This window comes from Anabrus simplex, chromosome 2 (genome assembly GCF_040414725.1).
Source record: "Anabrus simplex isolate iqAnaSimp1 chromosome 2, ASM4041472v1, whole genome shotgun sequence".
In the NCBI taxonomy this organism is placed as follows: domain Eukaryota; kingdom Metazoa; phylum Arthropoda; class Insecta; order Orthoptera; family Tettigoniidae; genus Anabrus; species Anabrus simplex.
This window is the reverse complement of record NC_090266.1, coordinates 685253221-685277531: the sequence shown is the minus strand read 5'-3', so window position 1 is coordinate 685277531 and position 24311 is coordinate 685253221. Positions and strand designations below refer to the sequence as shown.

Below are 24311 nucleotides of genomic sequence, written 5' to 3'. Positions count from 1 at the left end.
TGGTAATCATTGTTTCTGCCTATTAACTGTTGTAGTGCATGGGAAATTGCTTTTATCTCTGCATCAAAATTTGTTTTGTATTGGCCTACTGGGAAGTGGAGTAGGAAGAGAGATGAATGTATTCCTGCCCCAGTTCTGTTTTCCTTGTCCTGCGAGTCATCTGTATATATATATACAGTGGTGGTCAAAATAATAGAGCCACCTGGCAAAGGTTTAGAATAAAGTGCAAATTTATTACTAGACATGTTTGTACTATGATGGAAACAAAATTTTACGTTGTACAGGAACCATTACAACAGAGTCACATTGTACCACAGTCAGTTATATAGATAACACAACTCAAACTAATCAATAATATTCAAAATAATACTAGACCACAGGGTCAAAAAAATAGAGCCAGTTGACACAAATATTTTGTACTTGATCTAAGTCTTATGAAATTTACAGGAACAGTCGCGTTTGCATAGGAGTGCATTAGTACTTCGTGGTGTAACCCTTATTTTTGAGGATTTCCCTGCACCTCTTACCCACAGAGTCGACTAAACGCCTGCATTCGTCGCTGCTGATCGCATACAAGGCTCTCTGGATTTCTTCCCAAAGTTTATCTAAAGACGTAGCTTTTGAGCGGTCAATTCTCTTGTCTACGATCTCCCATAAGTTCTCGATGGATGATGCGTCAGGGGATTGAGGTGGCCACTCTAATACTTCGATATGGTGATATTGAAAAAACTGCCTTATGATCCTTGCAGTATGCTTTGGATCGTTATCGTGCTGAAATTTCCATTTCAGCGGCATTTCCTCTTCGGCATAAAGCAGCATCACATTTGCTAAGATGTCGTTGTACATTTCTGCGTTCATTATGCCGTTGATACGGTGTATTGGACCAAGGCCATACCATGAAAAACATCCCCATACCGTAACACTTCCGCCACCGTATTTCACAGTTTTTAAAGTGTACTTGGAATTAAATTCCTGGTTTGGTGGGCGGCGCACATAGACTTTTCCGTCTGAGGCAAACCTATTATACTTGGATTCATCGGACCAAAGGATGTTCCTCCATCAAATATTGGGTTTGTGTTCATTTCTCCGGGCGAAGGCCAACCTTTTCCGAACATTAGCTTTTAAAACATGTGGCTCCTGTCTCGCAATGCGCCCATTCAATTTTGCGGATCTCAGTCGTCTTTGAATCGTTGAAGTTGATGGTTGAACATCATTTTTGTCGCTAAACAAAATGGCTTTGTCGTGGTGGTGACAAAAATGGGTTTCTTTACTTCCCTAGTGATGAGTCTGTCTACGCGAGGAGTAGTTACACGAGGTCGCCCCCTGTTCCTCACCTGCGGCTTTGTTTGTTTTGCCAGTCTAATGGCGTTCTGGACTCGTTTTCGCGAAACGTGTAAATCTTTGGCTATTTGATTCATGGATATCCCACTTTTGAACATCCGGAACATTACTATACGACCATCATCACTTGTATGCTCTGCTCTGCCCATCTAGAAGAATGTAAACAAAACCAAACGTCAGTTTACATACAAAATAATATTGAGTGGAGGTTTGTTGACAAATAATATCACTAGCCCCCAAAACAACTGCAAAAAATCAATTTGAACGGGACTTCTGTAAAACGGCTCTATTATTTTGACCCATAAGATTCTTACCTTTATGCCTCTTTTCGAACGTCTAGCTCAAACGCTTCCTTTCGCACGACTACAGACAGCAGCGACGTCTTCCCTGATATTGTCTAAAAGGGACTAACAACACGGCACTCGTGGAGATTTTGCGAACTAATAGATATCCTAGTTCTTAATCTCGTCAATAGAGGTGGCTCTCTTATTTTGACCGCCACTGTATATATATATTTTTAGCCATTAATTAGACAGATATCTTTCTTCTATTGTACAGAGGGCCAGCTGTTTTAGATCATATGGTGAACATTCTTTCTTGCAGGCCTCTTCTCGCAGAGTATTATCTGCAGTCACTTGCATATATTCAATGGGGTTGACTGGCATACAGAGTGGTTCAAGTTTTATTTGCAGATTGCTCTTATTTATATATTCTTTGGCAAGACTGTAAGGATCTTTTTGGCTTTTAGGATCGGGGCTAGCAACTGGTTTTTTGGCCCAGGTCATTTGGGGTAGTCTTTGTAAGCTTAGATATGCATTGGCGGTTTGTTGTTTAATCTCTTCTTCTATTGGTAAGTTGTGGGTATACAACTGTAAGGCAGTTACAGGTGTGGTTTTTATTCCGATGATTTGTATGGCATTATTCTGACACCTCTCAAAGCAATCAATGTTTGATTGGGGTGGTGTAGTAAGTACTTCACTGCCATATTTTATAATAGGTTTGATGTAAGTGTTGTAGGTTCTGTTGAGTGTGTCTTGAGTGCTCCCCCAAGTAGCTCCTGCTAGTCTCTTCAGCAATTTCACCCATTTGTTTACTTTCTCCTCCACATGTTGTATGGGTTTGGTCCAGTTCAGCTTCTTGTCCATGATGATACCTAGGTACTTGGTACATTCACTTTTTGGAAGTTCCTGATCACTGAATTTTGGACTGAAGGTAGAATTGTGATGTCTCAGGGAGAAAAACTGATTATACTGTTTTAGTAGCATTGATTTCCATATTGTTACTTTCAGTCCAGTTTTTAACTCTTATAAGTGCCTGGTTCATTCTGTGTTCAAGAAGCATGTGCTGATGTGCGCCATTACGTGTTGTGGTCCAAATGATAACATCATCTGTAAACATGCTGATATTCACATCACTTACTTCCTGTATTGTTGTTGGAAGATCACTGATGTACACATTGAATAATATTGTGCTTGATACAGCTCCTTGTGGGAGGCCTAGTTTTGATTGCTTTCACCCAGAAGTTTTGTTGTTGCAACAAACATTGATCATTCTTTGGGAAAGGAGTCTTGAATACGACTTTAACATGCGTCCATTTACTTTGATAAGCTTCCTTAACAGCATGTTTTTCCATACAATATCAAAGGCTCCTTTAAAATCAATGAAAACTGCAAGAACACTTTTCCTTTTGTTAAAACCTTCCTTCACAGCTTGTGTACATCTCGGTATTTGATGAGAGGTGGACCTGTTTTGTCTGAATCCTGCTTGTTCTTCTGATAGAAATTGTTTTTCCAAGTACCAGTTGAATCTATTTGTAATTATCCTTTCTAGAATTTTTACCAGAATGGTGGTAAGTGTTATAGGTCAGTACGAGGGGACTTGGTTTCTTGGCTTGTCCAGTTTTAGAATTGGAATGGTAGTTGCTTTTGTCCAGTCATTTGGTAGGTTTTCATTTCGTGTCCAAAAATTATTGAATATGTGCAGCAGTATGGTAAGAGCAGATGGTCCAAGGTTTTTTTATGAATTCTGGGAATATCTCGTCAGTCCTGGTTGTTTTCTGACTTGTGTGTCCTTTGTCGCTAACATTAACTCTTCTATGGAAAATTCATTTTTGAAGATGTCTTCTGCATTATTATTCATGAATTTTTTCACTATTTGTTTGAGGGTCTTGTCTTCTTTCTTTTTCTGTCTTGGTAAACTACACTGACTGACAGAGCAAATGCAACACCAAGAAGGAGTGGTCAGAACTTTATGCCAATTGCAGGGTAGACTGACGTCACTGAGGTATGCTCATGATGTGAAATGCGCCGCTGTGCTGTGCACGTAGCGAACGATAAATGGGACACGGCGTTGGTGAATGGCCCACTTCGTACCGTGATTTCTCAGCCGACAGTCATTGTAGAACGTGTTGTCGTGTGCCACAGGACACGTGTATAGTTAAGAATGCCAGGCCGCCGTCAACGGAGGCATTTCCAGCAGACAGACGACTTTACGAGGGGTATGGTGATCGGGCTGAGAAGGGCAGGTTGGTCGCTTCGTCAAATCGCAGCCGATACCCATAGGGATGTGTCCACGGTGCAGCGCCTGTGGCGAAGATGGTTGGCGCAGGGACATGTGGCACGTTCAAGGGGTCCAGGCGCAGCCCGAGTGACGTCAGCACGCGAGGATCGGCGCATCCGCCGCCAAGCGGTGGCAGCCCCGCACGCCACGTCAACCGCCATTCTTCAGCATGTGCAAGACACCCTGGCTGTTCCAATAACGACCAGAACAATTTCCCGTCGATTGGTTGAAGGAGGCCTGCACTCCCGGCGTCCGCTCAGAAGACTACCATTGACTCCACAGCATAGACGTGCACGCCTGGCATGGTGCCGGGCTAGAGCGACTTGGATGAGGGAATGGCGGAACGTCGTGTTCTCCGATGAGTCACGCTTCTGTTCTGTCAGTGATAGTCACCGCAGACGAGTGTGGCGTCAGCGTGGAGAAAGGTCAAATCCGGCAGTAACTGTGGAGCGCCCTACCGCTAGACAACGCGGCATCATGGTTTGGGGCGCTATTGCGTATGATTCCACGTCACCTCTAGTGCGTATTCAAGGCACGTTAAATGCCCACCGCTACGTGCAGCATGTGCTGCAGCCGGTGGCACTCCCGTACTTTCAGGGGCTGCCCAATGCTCTGTTTCAGCAGGATAATGCCCGCCCACACACTGCTCGCATCTCCCAACAGGCTCTACGAGGTGTACAGATGCTTCCGTGGCCAGCGTACTCTCTGGATCTCTCACCAATCGAACACATGTGGGATCTCATTGGACGCCGTTTGCAAACTTTGCCCCAGCCTCGTACGGACGACCAACTGTGGCAAATGGTTGACAGAGAATGGAGAACCATCCCTCAGGACACCATTCGCACTCTTATTGACTCTGTACCTCGACGTGTTTCTGCGTGCATCGCCGCTCGCGGTGGTCCTACATCCTACCGAGTCGATGCCGTGCGCATTGTGTAACCTGCATATCGGTTTGAAATAAACATCAATTATTCGTCCGTGCCGTCTCTGTTTTTTCCCCAACTTTCATCCCTTTCGAACCACTTCTTCTTGGTGTTGCATTTGCTCTGTCGGTCAGTGTATTTGAAGTGTAATGTTTACAGAAGTGGTTTGCTATTTTGTGACAATCTGTATTTTCCTTATTTATCATAATAGGATTCAAAGGAGGGACTTCATGTTTGTTGTTTAGAGAATTGATAACTTTGTGGGCTTTATTGTTGTCTGCCCTATAGTCAAATGTTGTTAAGAATGTGTTCCATGATTCCCTTTTTGATATTCTTATGGCTTGTTTTAATTTTGCTGTTGCCTGTCACCATTTCCATACATCATTTTGATCCTGAGTAAGTTCAGCTGTCCTTCTTGCTTTATCTCTGTCGGACTTAAGATTGTTCCTTTCATCTGACCTGAAAGGTTTATATTTTGTTTGAGTACCTCTAAGTATGCACAGTTTGGCTATGTCTTTTATGGTTGTAGTGAATTTATTCAGGATGATGTTAGGAGGTGCATCAAGATCAATTTCTGACATTTTAGTTTCCAGGTTGTTTCTGAAAGTTCCCCAGTCTTGAAGTTCCACCGGATCTTCTGGTCTGCACATTGAGCAGGTTCACTGTATGATATAACAGTAAGGAGAGATATTCTATGTCCACTGCCTGTATCTTCAAGTGCTGATCGATGACTGTGGTTTGCAAGATCTGTTGACACTAATATGAGGTCTGGGTTAGTTGTGGAACCACAGTGGTGAATGATTGTTGCTGGGTCTTTGTTATTGTATAGTAGTTGTTGTAAACAGCTGCTCTCTATAAGGTCTTTTATTGTTTTCCCAGCTGTATTTGTGTAGTCGTAGCCCCAGACTGGAGAAGCTGCATTGAAGTCCCCTATAAAAATTGTAACTGTTTTGATTTCTAAAAGGTGGAGATTCAGATTTTTATTGTTTGGAGGGCTGTAAACACAAAAGATTGTTGTTTTCTTGTTGTTGATCCTTATGACAAGTTTGATAATTTCAGATGTATCTGTTGAGTTCATTTCTTTTACAATTCTGAATTTTGACATGATATTGTTATTCACTGCTACAAATATTCCACTAGCCACTTACTTTGAAGAGAGTGTAGATGGTATACCCTTGGATCTTTAAATATTGTATGTTTTCAGGTGTAAAATTGGCTTCATTGATGAGAAGGATATCTATATCTCTGTCCATCATGATTTTCTTTACTTCTAATAGTTTCTTTGTTGAAAGACCACCTGCATTCCATTGCAGTATTCTTACTTTTTTGTTGTTTTGCTCTGAAAAGAGCAGTTTTATTTGTTTGCATTTGTTTGCTCTTGTTTCAATGTTCTAAAACATTTTTGACAAAATTGTTACTCGTTTAGCACCACCCAGGGGACACGTACAGCTTAAGGTATGCTGCGGACGGGAGTAACGTCATCACCCATAATGAATTGTATCTTCTTTAATATAACAGAATTAGTAGCAAAAATCATTAATTCCTTGGAAGTACATATGTTTGGTCATATTTTCCATTTTTTGGGGTCATATTTAGCTAATTATAAGAGCATATTTGCCTACATATTTGGATGATTTGTAGGTCCTAAACATCCGAAGTCTAGTGCTTAGACATCGTCTGATGATTTTGGCCTAACTTGCCTCTGTTATGATAGTAGTTTTGATGTACGATATTGCTGTCATGTGATCTGTACTGTATAAGTTTTTCTGTATGTTGAAGCACAAATTATAAACTTAGAACATTGTAACATAACTGTAAAAAATAAATAAAAGTTAATCAATGAATGACGTATTTTGTTCTACAGGAACATCCTCATGAAAACCTACAACCTGTTTTCCAGTCTTTGACTGGGTCAGGGATGTAATGAATGAAACATATATAGGCTATTAGTACGATGGGGTCACCACTCCCAAAGTGATATATTAATGACTGATATATGCTATGAAATGAGAATGGTAAGTATTGCTGGAATGAAAGATGACAGGGAAAACCGGAGTACCTGGAGAAAAACCTGTCCCGCCTCCGCTTTGTCCAGCACAAATCTCACATGGAGTGACCGGGATTTGAACCACGGTATCCAGCGGTGAGAGGCCGACGCGCTGCCGTCTGAGCCACGGAGGCTCCCTCAAGAACATCCTCAATTCGTATTAAATCACTTCTAACCATGTGCATTTATGTGCCTGTCAAACTGTTGTCACTGGAGGTAATGAATGTGAGCAGGTTTAAGATAAGTATTGAAAACTTTAACAAAGTTGTTAAAGTGTAAGTAGTGGCCTTCTATAGTCATATAATTGCCTCACTTGTACGTAATATCACTAATTCTTAATCATTGACAAGTTTATGCAACGTAAACAATATTGTACATATATTACACTTGATTAAAAGTAATTTAATAGTATCTGAGGGTGTTCTTATAGAACAATACATGTTACTCATTAATAAGCATTTTTTTACAGGTATGTTATGACAGACTGAAAAACTTAAAAGTTAAATGGCAACTGGAAAAAAAAATGTTTTAAGTGTCATAATTCGTGTTTTGAGAGACTGAAAAACTTAAAAGTTAAATGGAAAAAAAAGTTCCTTTTCACAAAAATAAATATGAATTGTACTGTGTTTGAATTTTTGTCATTGTAAGTTTTTCAAGACATTAACCATTATAGTCCAACAGTACATGCATTTTATAAATCTGGAAAATAATTTTCTGTAGATGCAGTGCTTGTGTCCACTGACAGTCAATTAATTTTAAACAATAGCCTTTCTCAGTAAACAGTAACTTGCTGCATTAGTATAATGGCTGGTAATGTCTAGTGGCAGTTATTAAATAATGTTAAGGACTTTGGGATTTTCATTCCGCTGGACAAGTCCATATCCGAGGGATGAACTCGGATCACCATATAACACAATACTTTTTAGATCTGGTGTCTTTAGAGAGCATTTTACCACAGGTTTGGACATCCTCAGAGCCAATGATTCTGCTGGTTTAGATTGGGAACATTTGGTGTCATTGACAACTGATGGAGCACCAGCAATGAGTGGAGATCAAAAGGGATTTATTGCATAAATGCACAAAAACTAGAGTGCACAGAGATGTTATGAGGTATTCATTGAATTCTGTACCAAGAGGCGCTCTGCACAAAGGCAGGAAAATTTGGGCATATTACACAAGTTGTTATTCAGATAGTCAATTATTTGGGATTGCATAATTTGACAAATCGACAGTTTCATAAATTCTTAACAGAAATGAGAGAAGGCCTGTACCTGGTCAGATTTGTTGGCTTGGTTATGAAACTATTTTTAGAGCTCATTACAGTCATGGTCCTGTTTGTAAAGAAAAAAGGGAATGAGCCATAATGCGGAGACCTGGCATGGGTAGCATATCTGGCATTTGTGGTAGGTATCACGGATAATTGGAATAATTTCAACATCAGTCTGCAAGATGAAAAACAAATTATTTCTGAGATCGCTATAAAAGTGGAGACTTTTCTAAAAGAAATCTTTTGTTGTGGGAAAGGGAACTTTTATTGGAAAATACAGCTCATTTTCCTACATTTGTTTCTGTCTGTGCAAGTAATGGGTTAGGCATAGATTCTCAAGGATAATTTAAAAAAAACACCTATTCAGTATTTTCCATGTTTAATGTGGTTTGAATCTACATGAATTTATGTGGACTTATCAGGTCAGGTACATATTTCACGCATTATTTGGGCATCTTCAGCCTCTAGACAACCTTTAGGTCAAGGTTTGGGATCTTTTTAACCATTAATAGTATAATATACGAACATTGTCCATCTGGCTCCGGATGGTAGCACCCTGTTATAGGGCCCCTACCTAGGGTTACAGGTGAAGAGGACCAACGGCTTGAAGGGTGGATGAGGGTATGTCCCAACAGCTGGAAAGACGGAGGAGTCTCTCTTCCTGGTAGTGGAAGCAGCGCTATCAGTATCAGCACAGTGCAGGACTAAGGTGTCTACTGGACTGTCGCTGAAAATTTACTGGCATGGTCAGGAAGACTTGAATGGCAGTAAAACTGCGATGTGGAAGGCAACGGGAAACCACCACATTATTTTTCCTAGTATAGCAACCATGGATAGTACGAATTGTAACTTAGATACTACTGATCATGGTACTCGGACAGCAAGATCCGGCAGGGGAGTAACTGAGGTATCCCAGGTCGTCAGCAAGTGAAAACCTCAGAAGTTTGGAGAAGGGATTAAAATAGGGACATGGAATACAAGAACAGTGCTAAAAACAGGAAGACTAGAAGAACTCAAACGAATTATGGATGAAAACAAAATAGATATCATGGGATTATGTGAAACTAGATGGCCTGGCAAAGGTGATTTCCACAGTGACCCATTCAGAATTGTGTACAGTGGAAATGAAAATGGTGGACAATATGGAGTAGCTGTAATATTAGGAAAGAAGTGGGCAAACAACGTGCTAAACACATATCATGTTGATGATAGGATAATGATGGTGAAAATAGCTGCCAAACCAACAGATATGGTAATAATACAGGTATACTTCCCTACTACTGGACATGACGACGATGAAGTTGAGGAAATGTATAATAAAATAGAAGATATAATTAAACTAAACAAAGACAAAGATAACATAATCATAATGGGAGACTTCAATGCTGTGGTTGGCAGCAATATTACTAGAAAAGTTGTTGGCAGATTCGGTCTAGGACAAACAAATGATAGAGGAGAACGTATGATGGACTTCTGTGAAGATCAGGACATGATCATAATGAACACTGTATTTGACATGCCTAATAGAAGACGTTACACATGGAAGGATTTTGGAGATAATAACAGATACCAAATTGACTACATTCTAGTTAAGAGAAGGTATAGAAATCAGGTAACGTCATGCCATAGCTATCCTGGCTTAGACATCGACAGCGACCATGTTCCAGTATTAGCAAAATGTCGAATTAGGCTGAAGAAGTTTAGGAAACCAAGAAGCAAGAAATGGAATATAGAAAAGTTAAATGATCCATTAACACAAGTAGCATTTGAAGAAAAGACAGACACGATCATGTACAACAACTGCAACGAAACAGATTGGGACGCTGTCAAAGCTTCACTTACAATGGCAGCAGATGAAGTGCTAGGAAAAAAAGACGCTTGAACCCAGGAAGAACTGGATGACTGAAGAAATACTAAAATTCATTCAGGAAGGAAACAAAGAACACCGGAAAAATACTTCAGAAGGAATGATAAACTATAAGAAACTAAAAAAGTTACACGGAAGTGCCGAGAGGCGAAAGAAAGATGGATGACATTTGTAAAAGCATAGAACATGATATGAAAATCAGAAATGTTGACAGAGCGTACAATCAAGTAAACAGAACACAATTCAAGGCTAAAATGAAATCCAGTGTAATAAAAGATACGGAAGGAAGTCTGTTAATAGAAGATGAGGAGGTAATGAAGAGATGGTAAGAGTATTTGGAGGATCTATATAATGGAGAAGAAATTGACAATTTAGATGAGTACATCATAAAACAAGGCCAGGTTTCACAAGATGAACTAGGTCCTCCCATAGTGAGAAGTGAATCCAAAACAGCACTGCAACAGCTGAAAAAGAACAAGGCTCCTGGACCAGACAAACTGCCTGCTGAACTGTGGAAAAACTCTGGAAAAAGGATGAAGGATGAACTCTTCAAAATCACCAGGTACTGCTATGAAAACGGAGATATGCCAGAGGATTTTGTAGAAAGCAAAGCAGTACTTCTGCACAAAAAAGGAGATTCAACAGAATGCTCCAATTACAGAATACTAAGTCTTGTTTCACATGCAGCAAAAATATTCACATGCATATTAAAAAACAGAATCAAAATGAAAATTGAGCAGAATCTAGATGATGATCAGTTTGGGTTCAGGAAAGGAGTAGGAACGAGAGAAGCTATTATAGCACTTAAAACCATCTTGGAGAGAAGACTGGAGCTTAACAGCAATACATATATAGCTTTTGTGGACCTGGAAAAAGCTTCTGACAATGTTCAGTGGAAAAGACTGTTCACAATTTTGAAGAACATTCATTTGTACTGGAAAGACAGAAAAGCAATACTTAACCTCTACATCAATCAAAGAATAAACATTGAAAGTAATGATAAAGTATGCAAGGTGAGAATCAGGAAAGGAGTAAGACAGGGGTGTTCCTTATCACCATTTCTATTTAATCTGTACATTGAAGAGGCCATGAAAATTTTTAAATCCATAACACCTGGCATTAAAATAAATGGAACAACTGTACACTGTATTAGATTTGCCGACGATATTGCACTTCTGGCTGACAATGAGAAGAACATGCAGATCATGCTCAACAAATTAAGATCCGTCTTAAAAGATTTCCAACTTAACATTAATGTAAATAAAACTAATGTTATGGTTGTGAGCAAATCTAAAATGAAGCCAGAGGCACAGCTCAGAATTGGAAATATTTTAATAAAACAGGTGCACAAGTTCTGCTACTTAGGATCAGTTATTACCGATGACAACAGATGCACTGTGGAAATAAAAAGGAGGATTTCCCTGTGTAAGAAAGCCTTTGAGGAGAAGAAGCAGCTCTTAACTATGAACAAAAGAAATTATTTATCAAAACGTTTATTTGGAGTGTGCTGCTATACGGCTGTGAAGGATGGACCCTCTTGAAGGAGGACGTGAAACGACTAGAGGCAGTGGAAATGTGGCTATGGTGGAAAATGACAAGAACTAGCTGGATTGAGAAGAAAACTAAAGAAGCAGTGCTTAGAGAAATAAACACCCAGAGACATTTAATAACAACGATAAAAAGGAGAAAAGCGTCAGTTTTCGGTCACATTCTCTGGCATAATAACTTCATAAAGAACTTGTTCGAAGGCAAGGTGATGGGAAAGAAAGGCAGAGGGGAAACCACGGAAGATCATTGAAGAGGTAGTTGAGATGATGGGATGCCAAGGTTATGGAGAGATGAAAAGGATCGCAGAGAGAAGAGATCAATGGTTGCAGCGACAAGGCGAAGCCTTTAGATGATGATGATGATACGGACATTAATAATCTCTTAAGACTAACATGCTAGGATAATAATTTTAAAAATGTGAACAAAACATAACTATGGGTAACATAAATTAACGGTGTTTTAATACAATTAAAACTTGTCGGTCTTATATTACATACTGGGGTTCATTTCATGTTCTTGACGTACCGTAACTAATGTCAGAATGTGTTGTCAACCGCAAGTAGAGATTTAGAACTGATTGTTAATTGGAGGCTGGTCAAGATTGTTGTGAATGAAAATATAAATTTAAATTAACGGTGGTTTTTACACAGTTAAAACTTGTCAGTCCTATTCTATTTAACTTAAAAATATGTTCAAAACTAAAATGGATCTTCTTCCTCTTTGTAAGTCTTGAGAAAAGAGGATATTGTTACTGGGGCTTATTTGACCCACATATTTCATTTTCATGTTCATGACGTAATTAATGTTGAAATGTGTTGTCAAACACTAGTGGAGATTTAAAACCGATTGTTATATATAGACTTGGTCAAGAACGATGTTGTGAATGAAACTGTACGCGTCTTGACTTCGGGTCTTATGTAACGGCAAGGAATTGTAAAGAGTACAATATTAAGCTGTTTCTTGGTTTTAGGCTGTTGCTTAATTGAGAAGGAACATCCTAGACACTTGATACAGTCTTGTATGAATATCATTCCCGTTGATGTGTTGCGTGGTCTTTGGGAGGGATCTTAAGATTATCTGTAATGAAGTAAAAATGAAATTTTAATTAACAATTTAGAGCACGCGTTGTGACAAAATGTATTAAACTAACACCTCATAACTGTAAAATGACTTACTTGTTCAATTCATACTAGGTGGACCTGTCTGTTCCGGCAGCACCTGTCTTATTAACATTTCTACTAATGGTGTTGTATTGGTGCAGTAATGGAGGGGCACGTTAGTCCTAAGAGATTATTAATGTTCGTATATTATACTATTAATGGTTAAAAAGGTCCCAAACCTTGACCTAAAGGTTGTCTACAGGCTGAAGATGCTCAAATAATGGGTGAAACATGTACCTGACCTGATAAGTCTACATAAATTCATGTATATTCAAACCACATTAAACGTGGAAAGTATTGAATAGGTGGTTTTATTAAATTATCCTTGAGATTCTATGCCTAACGTCATCTTCAGTACGGAACAATAATGAGAGTTGTTACTTGCAAGTAATGGGTGTCGAGTTCAATCCAGTGGTTGTTAGCCTTTTCACTGCTGGATTCTCGGACAGGCTGGTGCAACCCCAGTGCTGGATATTTTCAGCCAACCACCTCATGAAATATTATTGGCAATTTAAACATAAAATACAAGCATTAATTACAGAATAATATTTTGAGACTATATTTTAACTTGCCAGTTTGTTCCTACAGTGTTGGAGACAGTTCATGTTTGGGATCCAGGATTCGATTCCATACGAGGTGGAGAAAATTTCGTGCATTAGGAAGATGCTTCGAAATTTTCATTTGCATTATAGGCTATGCCTAATGTATTTACGCACAATACCAAACCATATACATGACTAACAGCAGAAAGATTAAATTAACCATTTAATATTGATAACTGTAGGGCAGAACGTGTCATTAACTTAGCATCAACTGTCTGCTTACAAAATCTGTTTGCTTCGTCCACTACCCTCGCCGGCGACTCTTCATTCACAAATATCCTGAAATAATTCATTTCAGGGCATTCAGGGGTCAAATTATTATCTGACATAGCTAGGTTTGGTGCTTGCAATTCATGCTCCTTTGGTGTTAACTCGCCGTCCGATCACGTGGGCAGGTCTAGAGAAGTGTCATTTCTTCCTCTCTCTGGCAGCAAATCATCATCTCTATCAACATTATCATCACTCCCTATCACTTCACTGATGTCCTGTCACTGTAGAAATCCACATCAGACTCAATCTCCTCTAAAAGTGTAAGATTTCCTCCGGACGCATCTTGCGTTCATCCGCGGCAGCCATCATACTAGCACGATGTTTACAATTGTGACAAAAGAAAAACGTTTTCCTTCAGAACTACTCGCAGAAATAATATGAACTACTTAGTTTAAAGTGTGACTAATAGATGGCAGAAGCATATAACACACTTATAAGGCAAATCAAGTACATTCAAACACAGCAGTGAAAGAGTTAAAAGAATAATTTCTAAAACAGTTTGGAGATGTTACCAATTGATCTCTGGTTCATGAGGCGTTTTTGAGACATTTGCTGCATCAGTGAAATATGCTCCAGATAATTTGCAGTTAGAATGAATAATATGTAATTTGCTCCTAAAAGAGAGTTTTTTCATTGAGCAATCTTCAAGAAGTTTATAAAAACATCCCTCAGCAGGAAAATCTGCATCTCCATTTTGAGGTGGCAAGAGTAATGTTGGTATTTAGTTCCATATATACATGTGTGACATTTTCTGTTATGAAAATTAATAAATTGATGTTGTGAGCAAATGTAACAGACAACAATTGCCGAGGACGCTTGTGTCTGTGAAGAGAAATTTTGTTCCCTGTACTAAATTCATTGTTACTTCGATTAATAATAACTACATGAAAATGGCTCTTGTGTAATGAAGTTGTAATCTAATTCTCTTCAGTGGCTCTACCCAGCACTGTTTAACATTACCCAACACATTGATGTAGGAGGGGAAAGCAACTGCAGTTGATGTGCATACATGTGGGAACCTTACACACGTATGAGATTCATGCCTATCTATGATCTAGAACAACTATGGTGGAAATGTGATTTGCGATTGCACTTTGACTTGCTATTCATTTCTCTTGCTTCCTAACCCTCACTCTCTCAGGCTATATGTTGATCTAGTTTCCATATGCTATGCTGCTGGTGATGTCACAGTATCTCTCTTGTCATCATCTATCTAATATTTTCAGTAATATTTCCAACAATGAATGTAGTGAAAACCAAATGTAGATCACAAATGACAAAAACCTTTCTGATCAATTACAGCTGGCAGTAAATGACATAATTACTGATTTTCAAATGCTGTCACAATGGTGGTCTGAAGCTAGTCAAGTTTCGGCTTATACAGTGGCTCAAGAAAGTATAGGTCTTCCCATATCCATGGTAAGAACGGAACAGTATAGCACAAGTAATGGTGCGTATAATGGAATTACACATATGTAGATATGTAGGACAGTCAAGTACATCAGTAGGTTGAATATGGAGCCAAGGAGATTCGCGCTCTTTGCAAATGGACCAGCAATACAACGGCGTGCATCGTTACACGCCAAACAAGTATTGGTCTAGTAAACAATATGGTGACATCGTTCTGTCTGCAGCAACTCGGGCTCATTGATCTGTGCTGACACGTTGGAAGGTAATATTCAACACTGTTTCTGCATTCAGCTAGCAATAGGAAGGAAAATGAAAGAAACAACCGTGGAAGGAAGGAGGATTGCAGTGCGACTATTTCAAGAAGTAAATCTTTCAAACATAGTGAAATTATTGAAAGAGCTGTTACAACTGTTAAAAATATTGTGTACAGGTACAAAAGAACAAAGACAATAGAAAATAGACCAAGAAGTGGTCGCCCCTCGAAGTTATTACTACAAGACAAACGGCAAATTGTGCGTAAAGTGGCCCAAAATCCTCAGCCAAGTGCGCCGAAGATAGCAACTGCGTTACAACAAGATGTATAAGTGCAAGCGTCATCTGAAACCAGTCGAAATGTGCTATGCGAAAGAGGATATGAGGGGAGAACAGCCCGTAGAAAGCCATACAGCAGTAAGGCTAACAGGAAGAAGAGATTTGCGTACGCTAAAGAGCACATAAATTACAGCTATGAGGATTGGAAGACAGGCGTTTTTACAGATGAGAGTAAATTTACGCTCTTCTGGTCAGACCGACAATTAACTGTGTGGAGGAAAACGAATTCTGAACTTGAAGAGAAGACCCCGACAGCCACTGTGAAACATGGAGGTGGTTCCCTGATGGTGTGAGGTTGCATGAGTGCAAATGGTGTAGGTGAATTAGCCTTTATTGAAGGACTATGGATCACTAAGCATACATTAACATCCTCCAGACATGCCTTCCATCAATTGTAAAAAAAAAAAAAAAAAAACTCAGCAAAGTATAAGTTTACGCAAGATAACGACCTCAAGCACACAGCCCTGAACACGAAGCTATGGGTGTTATATAATACACCGCGTTAGACGAAAACTCTACCACAATCTCCTGAAATCAACCCCTTCGATAATTCGTTCCACTATTTGGAGCAAAACGTGAGAAAGCATGTAATATCAAGCAAAGCTGACCTGAAACAAGCCTTACTCACCGAATGGAATAACATATCAAAGGAAATCTTGGTACGATCGATGCCAAATAGGTTAGATGAGATTATAATGAAGAAAGAAGGACATACCAAGTTCTGAAACTCTCACGAAGGATCAAGAAACTGCGTTATGTTAATTCAGACCAATACTTTATTTGTGGCAAGTGAAAAATGATTGTTTTAAGTTATATGTTTTTAGTTATATGGACATGGAAGAATTATGTTTTTTTTTTACAATGCACATATTACACAAGATGATAAATAATCAAGGATTCCAGTATATGTCAATTTTTATCATCATTCCATTCGATTCCTCGTCCTCACATGTAGCATATCTGGACAGACCAATACTTTTTTGAGTCACTGTATGTCCTATGGTTTTCTTTCTCTTTTCTTTCTTGGACAATGAATATGCCCTTTGTTGTGCTAAACTTATGCTGCTGTAGCCCTGTACTGTACAAAATTATTTACCATACTTTCCATAAGTATAACAAGCATCTGTCTCTTGAATCAGGCGTTATTTCACTTCCCATTTGAGTTCTCCCACCCCACTACTTTTGTTTCTGTCCATACAAGTAATGGGTGTCGAGTTCAATCCAGTGGTTGTTAAAAGAGTAATTTCTAAAACAGTTTGGAGATGTTAACAATTGATCTTGGGTTCATGAATGACATTTAAACAGAAAATTGGTTTTGCTTCTGAAAAATAACTAAGTAAGGATCTATTTCCACTTTGCATTTTCTAGGTACACAGTGACTGGGCGTATGATAACATTTTGGCCAGGGCTGATCTAAAATATGGAAAGGGGTGGTTGACTTCGTGCAGTTTGGGATATCAGTGAGTGACAAAGCAGCTGTTGGTGGATAGAAGGTCGATTGTACTAATAATTTAACTGGTTGCCCTTGGCAATGAAATCCTTGGATATGAAACTGATCTTTCTATCCTCTCTCATTACAGGAAATGAATTAGAGGTAGCTACTTTATTGACCAGTTTCACAATGAAACACTCCCCAATGCACTGTGGGAGCAAGTGTGAATTGAAGTGAGCAATTGGGGCATTTAGCTTGATGAAAGTGACATTTCTGATGGTTATTGTGTTTAATGCAAACTGAAGTTTCTATGGAATCAATGTGAAGGGGGAGGCTTCTAGGAAAGATATATTAGCTTTGAGGATTCACCACATGATGTTGAAAAATGTGTTGCAGTGGCTTGACTAATTAGGCCACATGAACAAGTTTCCTTGAATGTTCATCGGCATTTGAACTTGAGGAAACGGATTCCATGTTAGGAGAGGAATTATCATGTCTAGGTTAGTTTTTAAAGCTTGCAGATATTTGGTCTACAAAACAGAAAGATTGTGATTGTTCTCTACCATCTCCACTGCTTTCATTTCTCCATCCATTCAGATGAACAACCCTCCACCCACACAAAACACTCTCTCTCTCTCTCTCTCTCTCTCTCTCACACACACACACACAAAAGACTGCATTTTTAATGGGTTTTAATGTGAATGTTGTCTTTTTTTTGCATTGAATACTACAAAGCAGACCCTGATCTGATCATTAGCTAGTTCCACCATGGTCTCCATTTTCCACAGCTGCTTCTGCCGCAGATTATTTTGCCACTTTCATTTATTCAGAAACACGAGTTTGTGATGCTCCTTACTAATGAAATTTAAACCAAAAAATTGGTTTTGCTTCTGAAAAATAACGAAGTAAGGATCTATTTTATACTTCATACTTACATATATAGTGAACTACTCTAATATAGTAAAAGAAAAGGAAATATCTTTTACTTACTACCAGGCGAGTAGGCCATGTGGTTAGTCATGTAGCTGTGAGCTTGCATGGGAGATGGTGGGTTTGAAAACCTTGAAGATGGTTTTCTATGGTTTCCCATTTTCATACCAGGCTAATCCTAGGGCTGTACCTTAATTAAGGTCATGGCCGCTTCCCTTCCAATCTTAGCCCTTTCCCATCCTTGCTTTGCAGAAAACTTTCAATGTATTCGTGTAACATTAAACCACTAGCAAAAAAATTTTTAAAAACCTTTTCCTAGAACATTTTAAACCACAGTGCTAACACTTTTGCTTTATCCTTGGATTTTCCAGAACAATTGCCGAACACCGACACATAGTTCGCTTGCGAGGTTCTGTAATTGACAGTTCCTATGGAGGAGGATGTACACCTTCTGTTCTACTAGTAATGGATCGTCTTTCCCGTGATCTTTATTGTGGCCTGCAGTCTGGACTCGAGTGGCTGGTGAGGCTGCAGATCGCAATTGATGTTGTGGAAGGAATCCGTTATCTCCATTCTCAAGGGCTTGTACATAGAGACATAAAGCTGAAGAACGTTTTGGTGTGTTTTCTTAATCTTTACAAAGAAACAAATCTGGAAATTGAGAATCTGTCCATTCTGTGGCTAACTGGAATAATGCTCTCCTCTTTTTCAGCTGGACTCTGAAAATAATGCCAAACTTACAGACTTAGGTTTTTGTATTCCTGAAGCAATGATGTCTGGAAGCATTGTTGGCACCCCTGCTCATATGGCCCCTGAACTACTTTCTGGACATTACGACAGTAGTGTGGATGTGTATGCCTTTGGCATCCTATTCTGGTATATATGTGCTGGCCATGTCCGTCTTCCTTATGCATTTGAACAGTTTCGAAACAAAGAGCAACTCTGGACCAGTGTTAGAAGAGGTGGGTGAATTATTTCCTCATTTAGTCATCATGTAAATTCTTTCCTGAAAATAAGTAACAAAAACATTTGCATAGAAATTACAACCCAACTGGAAGTTAGAAGTTTCCTTCTATGTAATAAATATTTCAATATTAAAATCTATGATTTTATGTATTAAGAAAATTACAGTTACTTCTTGTGAGAGAATCACTTCAACATATCGAGTTTATTTTTTGCTCATAACTTGCATGTAAGCTAATTGCAGGCTGGTAAAGTATTGTCTTTTGACTAGTTTTATTACATCTAAGAAGAGGCCACGACTCTTTGGATGCACACATTGCTATATGCACAGCTTCATTTATACATTTTTCAGGAGCCTGAACAAAAGAAATTTGTAAGTATGAAAAAAAAAAAAAAAAAAAAAAAAAAAAAAAAAAAAAAAAAAAAAAAAAAAAAAAAGGAGTTTACTTAATGGAAAATCATATTTTTGGGCTAACATAAATTTGCAGTGTACATTGTTAAAAGTTCTGTATTAATCTGCACAGAAAAAATACGGTATTTACGCGAATAATCCCCGCATATTTAAAAAAAAAACTGAGGCACGAAATTGGGGTGCGGGTTTTATTTGCGTCAAGGTTTGCAAGTTGTCGAAGTTGAGTGTACAGTTACGCTTTGTGTAACCGCAGATGGAAGAAAACTGCTCCCATATGTCACATTTAAATGGAAAACAATTCAGACTTTTGATTTAAAACTGCACTTTTATTTTTAAAAAGTATTTTACAGAGTAATTTAAATTCAAAATTTCTCCTTTTCACGATAGACTGCGTCTTATGGAACGTGCAGGGGTAGCTTTCCACACTTTCTTTTACTTCGGTGTGTCGACAGTGTGTTTCATAGTTCCTAAATTCAAGTGAAATCGTAATTCTTTTGTATTCAGTGTTTTAAGGAATGCCACAATATCACGTAACAGGCAGCGTGCGGAGAAGCAGAATCGCGAACACAGGCAATGCCAACAGCTGATGAAAAAGCATGTCTCATGATTATAATCAATTCGTACACACCGAACAATACTGTCATTGCCAATGAAACTGCATTTTATTTATGCCTAGCCAAAACGGACGTTTTTAAAGGAGATGGGTTCACTGTTCTGTGTTGCAATGCAGATCGAAGAGAAAGATTTTCTCCCCTCATCATAAGAAAGCTCGATAAGCTACAATGTTTTAAGGGCGTTGGGTACTTTCCATGCAAGTACAAGGCATGTAAAAATGCAAACAGTACAGTAATCCAAAAAATAAAGCACTTGCAGAGGGGAGCCAGCATAATTTGTCCTCGTCTTTGAATCGTGTTTCTTTTTTTTCTTTCATTGCGTGAGGTTATGTTTGCCATCGAGTTATCCAAGTCCGTTATTTGAATACTGTAAATGCACCTTGTTGGATACATTTTGGATTTTTTTCGATGACATTTGAAATGTTTAAACTGTGAATCAATGTTAGTTGCATGCAGTAACGAGTCTTGAATATCTTGTGACGCGGCAAGGGTTGGCATTTCTGAAGCACGAGTTGGCAGTTAATTCGAAATCACGTAATTCGAAGTCAGATTGTTGCATGCCAAAGAGTTTGAAATAATGAGGTTTTACTGTATTACAAAACTAACATCACCGGGCGAGTTGGCCGTGCGCGTAGAGGCGCGCGGCTGTGAGCTTGCATCCGGGAGATAGTAGGTTCGAATCCCACTATCGGCAGCCCTGAAGATGGTTTTCCGTGGTTTCCCATTTTCACACCAGGCAAATGCTGGGGCTGTACCTTAATTAAGGCCACGGCCGCTTCCTTCCAACTCCTAGGCCTTTCCTATCCCATCGTCGCCATAAGACCTATCTGTGTCGGTGCGACGTAGAGCCTCTAGCAAAAAAAAAACAAAACAAAAAACATCAGTGTTCGCTGGTGTGTGTTTCAAGTGTTTACATTTCACAAAAAGAATTATTCACCACTGGTCGTGTTAATATCTGAGTAAAAAGAGACCGCGTGTGGAAAGTTTTTTAGACATGGAGTGTGACGAATTTGTAAGTAATTTAGGAGAGGATTCTAATGATGTAAGAGAAAACGAATCTTCCGATCTACAGGGAATCGAGCCTATTGAAAGTTCAGATTAATGAAATACCTAGGCCTACTTGCTAATTATCAAGGCAGATATATTTTATAGCAGTGATAATGTATTTTTATCATCTCAAATATGTTCAGGCAAAGCAGCTACATCCATAAATTTACACGTTCATATTTCCGTAAAGACCGCGTGGACCTCGTGGAGTGATATGAAATGTTTGTTTATGCCCTACTTTACTCCTTCGATGGAAGAAATTTTAGTTCACTTCATTTTTTTCAAAATGATCCTTCCTAAAATTAGGGTGCGGGGATTATTCGGTGGCGGGGATTATTCGCGTAAATACGGTAGTTATTTTAGACTGTTTGTTATTGTTTGCTGCTACGGCATGAATTACACACTTAAATCGCAATAACTCTTCAATTATTTCACAAGGCACATTATAATGCATAATGTAACATTTGGTCATTTCTAGGGTACTAACAACCTTGTTAAAACACGTAGGAATGTTCGATGGCTAACTATCTTCATTGTTTTCACTATCTTCCTCACCCAACTCCAGCAACTTTGCGACAGTTATGGGTTCCGTAGTAATGATGTTCTTGTGAACGTATGTGTATTCATTAAATAATGTCCGTTCTCCCAAACTGTCCCATTCTTTGTCATCACTGGGAGTATCGGCATAATTTTCATCGTCGAAGTCTTCAAAATCACCATAACCCGCTTTACGAAAATATTTGTATATGGTTAACTGCAGCAGTCATTGCCACAAAGCTGCAATGTAATTCATTCCCTATTGAAGAGATTCAAGTGTTAAATATTTGTGCAATTTTGTTACTGGGGGCTTTAAAATACTGGGACACCCTCTCTCCAGGGGTCATAAATATGGTGGGTCCTTGCTCTGGGTTATTTGTGAAGACTTCAACAGCATCTACGGCGGAGAATATGGACTTTGGTACAGTGGAGATGATGGAAGGGGCAAACCCGTAGTGTCTGTATTCCAGAGGAGCGGCTACAAAAGGCGTCTGACTCCATGTTAGGGGCGGTCTAATTTGAATCAGGCAGAAGGTAATAAACAGCTTATAAAATGAGTGCGAGTGAATCAAGGCCTTGGAAAATGCTGGGGCGTCACTCTGAAGTGACGCGCAGTTCCCGGTGCTCTGGGGGAACTGTGAGAAGTGGGCTACCAGACATCACAAGAATTGGTATCATCATTGTCATGACTTTGAATGGCAAGGTAGAAGAACTGATAGAGTATATGGAGAAGAAAGACATAGCAATGATGGGAATAAGTGAGACAAAATGGAAGGGATAAAGGTCAAAAAGAATTGAAGAAAGGGTATAGATTATAATGGAGTGGAGGAAAGATGGCAACAAATGGTGTTGGTGTTATATTGAGAGAAGACCTAGCGCAATATGTGGACAAAATTGACCAGATCAGTCAGGATAGTTAGACTTGGACTTGAGAGTGGAATCAGTGATTTTATACAAGTTTATGCACCCCAATCGGGGAATGCAGATGAATGTTTAGAAGTGTTTCTAGAAGAACTGGAAAATTGTATTGAAGACAAAGAGGTTATAATAATGGGAAATAGGAATGCACATGTTGGAACAGACAGACAGACAGGGAAAAGAAGAGATAATTGGCTCCTATAGTTATGGAAACCAAGATGAAGAAGGAGATTTGGTAATAGATTTTTGTAGAAGGAATGGATTAATTGTTGGCAATACGTTTAGAAAAAAGAACTCTCAAAAAAATAACTAGATGCAGTTGGGGAGGTAAAAAGACAAAGACAATGATTGATCTTATTCTGGTGGAGAAGGAGAAACGTAGACAACTGGAAGATGTGACAGCAATGCCAAGAGCAAATTTCGAAGGAGACCATAAAGTGGTGGTAGCCAAATTAAGACTTGGAAAAATAATGAAGATAATAGAAAAAAGCAAAATAAAAATAAAGGGATGGAAGTTAAAAGAGAAAGGAATAAGGGAAAAGTTTTAAGAGGATCTGAAGAAAGAAATTCCTAATGATGACTTGAACAGTGTAGAAGAGGAATGGACATGTTTCACGGCCGGTGTCAATATAATAAAATTCTTCCGGGCTGTTATGCCGTGGTCCACTCCTCTCGCTTCTCCCAGACGTTTCGACTACTGCTGCGGTAGTCATCTTCTGTGGCGTCGTGTAGATATGCTCTCCTGTATCCCGCTGGTGACTGCAAAAGTTGTTTGGGAAGCAGCTGTATTTATATGTAAGTGTGTGGCCTCCAGTTGGTTCGCGCTGTGCAAACCGACATCTGATTGACTATCTGAAAGCACGACCTCCGATTGGGTCGCGCCGAGCAGCTTGACGTTTGGTTGGCTATCTAAGCACGCGACCTCTGATTGGTTCGTGCCGGGCATGGATTCTGACTGGGTCGCTCCGAGAAGTCTGTCGTCTGATTGGATCTCGGAGTGCACGACCTCCGATTGGGTCGTGCCGAGCAATGGAACCTCTGGTTGGTTGACTGTAATGTCCCTGATCTTAGTAAACTTCGGCCATACGTTATATAAAGGGGTGTACCAGGCCTTGCTGAGTTTCATTCCTTCTTCCTTTCTATTGAAGTTATCCGGATGTTTATGTATTTCGATTGCTTCCCTGTAGAGACGGGCGTGAAAGTGGGATGTTGTGGCCAGTATGTCAGTATCCTCGTAACGGATCTCATGATTTCCGTCAAGCAGTGCATGCTCCGCTACTGCTGATTTGTCGTATTGTCCCAAGCGACAATTCCTTTTGTGCTCCGTCAGGCGAGTATTGACACTTCTGCCAGTCGTGCCAATATAAACAGCTCCACAGCTGCACGGTATCCTATAGACCCCAGTAGATGTTAAAGGGTCACGTGGATCTTTGGCAGAACGTAACATGTTTCGTAGCTGTTGGGTCGGCTGAAAAATGGTTTTAACTTCGTGACGTTCAAGGAGCCTTCCAATACGATCCTAGACGTCTCGTATATACGGCAAATAAGCGTTACCTTTCTTCCTGGGTTCTTCTCGCTTACTATTCGCTGGCTGTATTCTGGGGTGGAGTGCTCTCCTGACCTCTTGTACCGTGTAGCCATTGGTTTGTAAGGCTAGATCAAGATGCCGTAGTTCCTTCTCGATGTACTCTGGTTCACAGACACGAAGGGCGCGATCCACCAAAGTCTTCATCATGGCGCGCTTCTGCCCAGGATGGTGATTCGAATTTTTGTTTAAATATCGGTCTGTGTGTGTTGGTTTTCGGTATACTTGATGCCCTAGGGATCCATCATTCTTCCTCTTCACCAGCACGTCCAGGAAAGCTAATTCTCC

The 24311-nt window shown here is 39.5% G+C and overlaps 1 protein-coding gene across 2 annotated transcripts in view; it reads left to right on the top strand.

The window, feature by feature from the left end:
- The window catches only part of LOC136864372 (dual serine/threonine and tyrosine protein kinase), a 331375-nt gene that overhangs the window by 285442 nt on the left and 21622 nt on the right, over positions 1-24311 (top strand). For both annotated transcript variants that reach the window (XM_067141287.2, XM_068226255.1), the window contains exons 12-13: positions 18319-18565; positions 18660-18909. In XM_067141287.2, coding sequence (XP_066997388.2) covers positions 18319-18565; positions 18660-18909 — 497 coding nt within the window. The remainder of the gene's footprint in view (positions 1-18318; positions 18566-18659; positions 18910-24311) is intronic.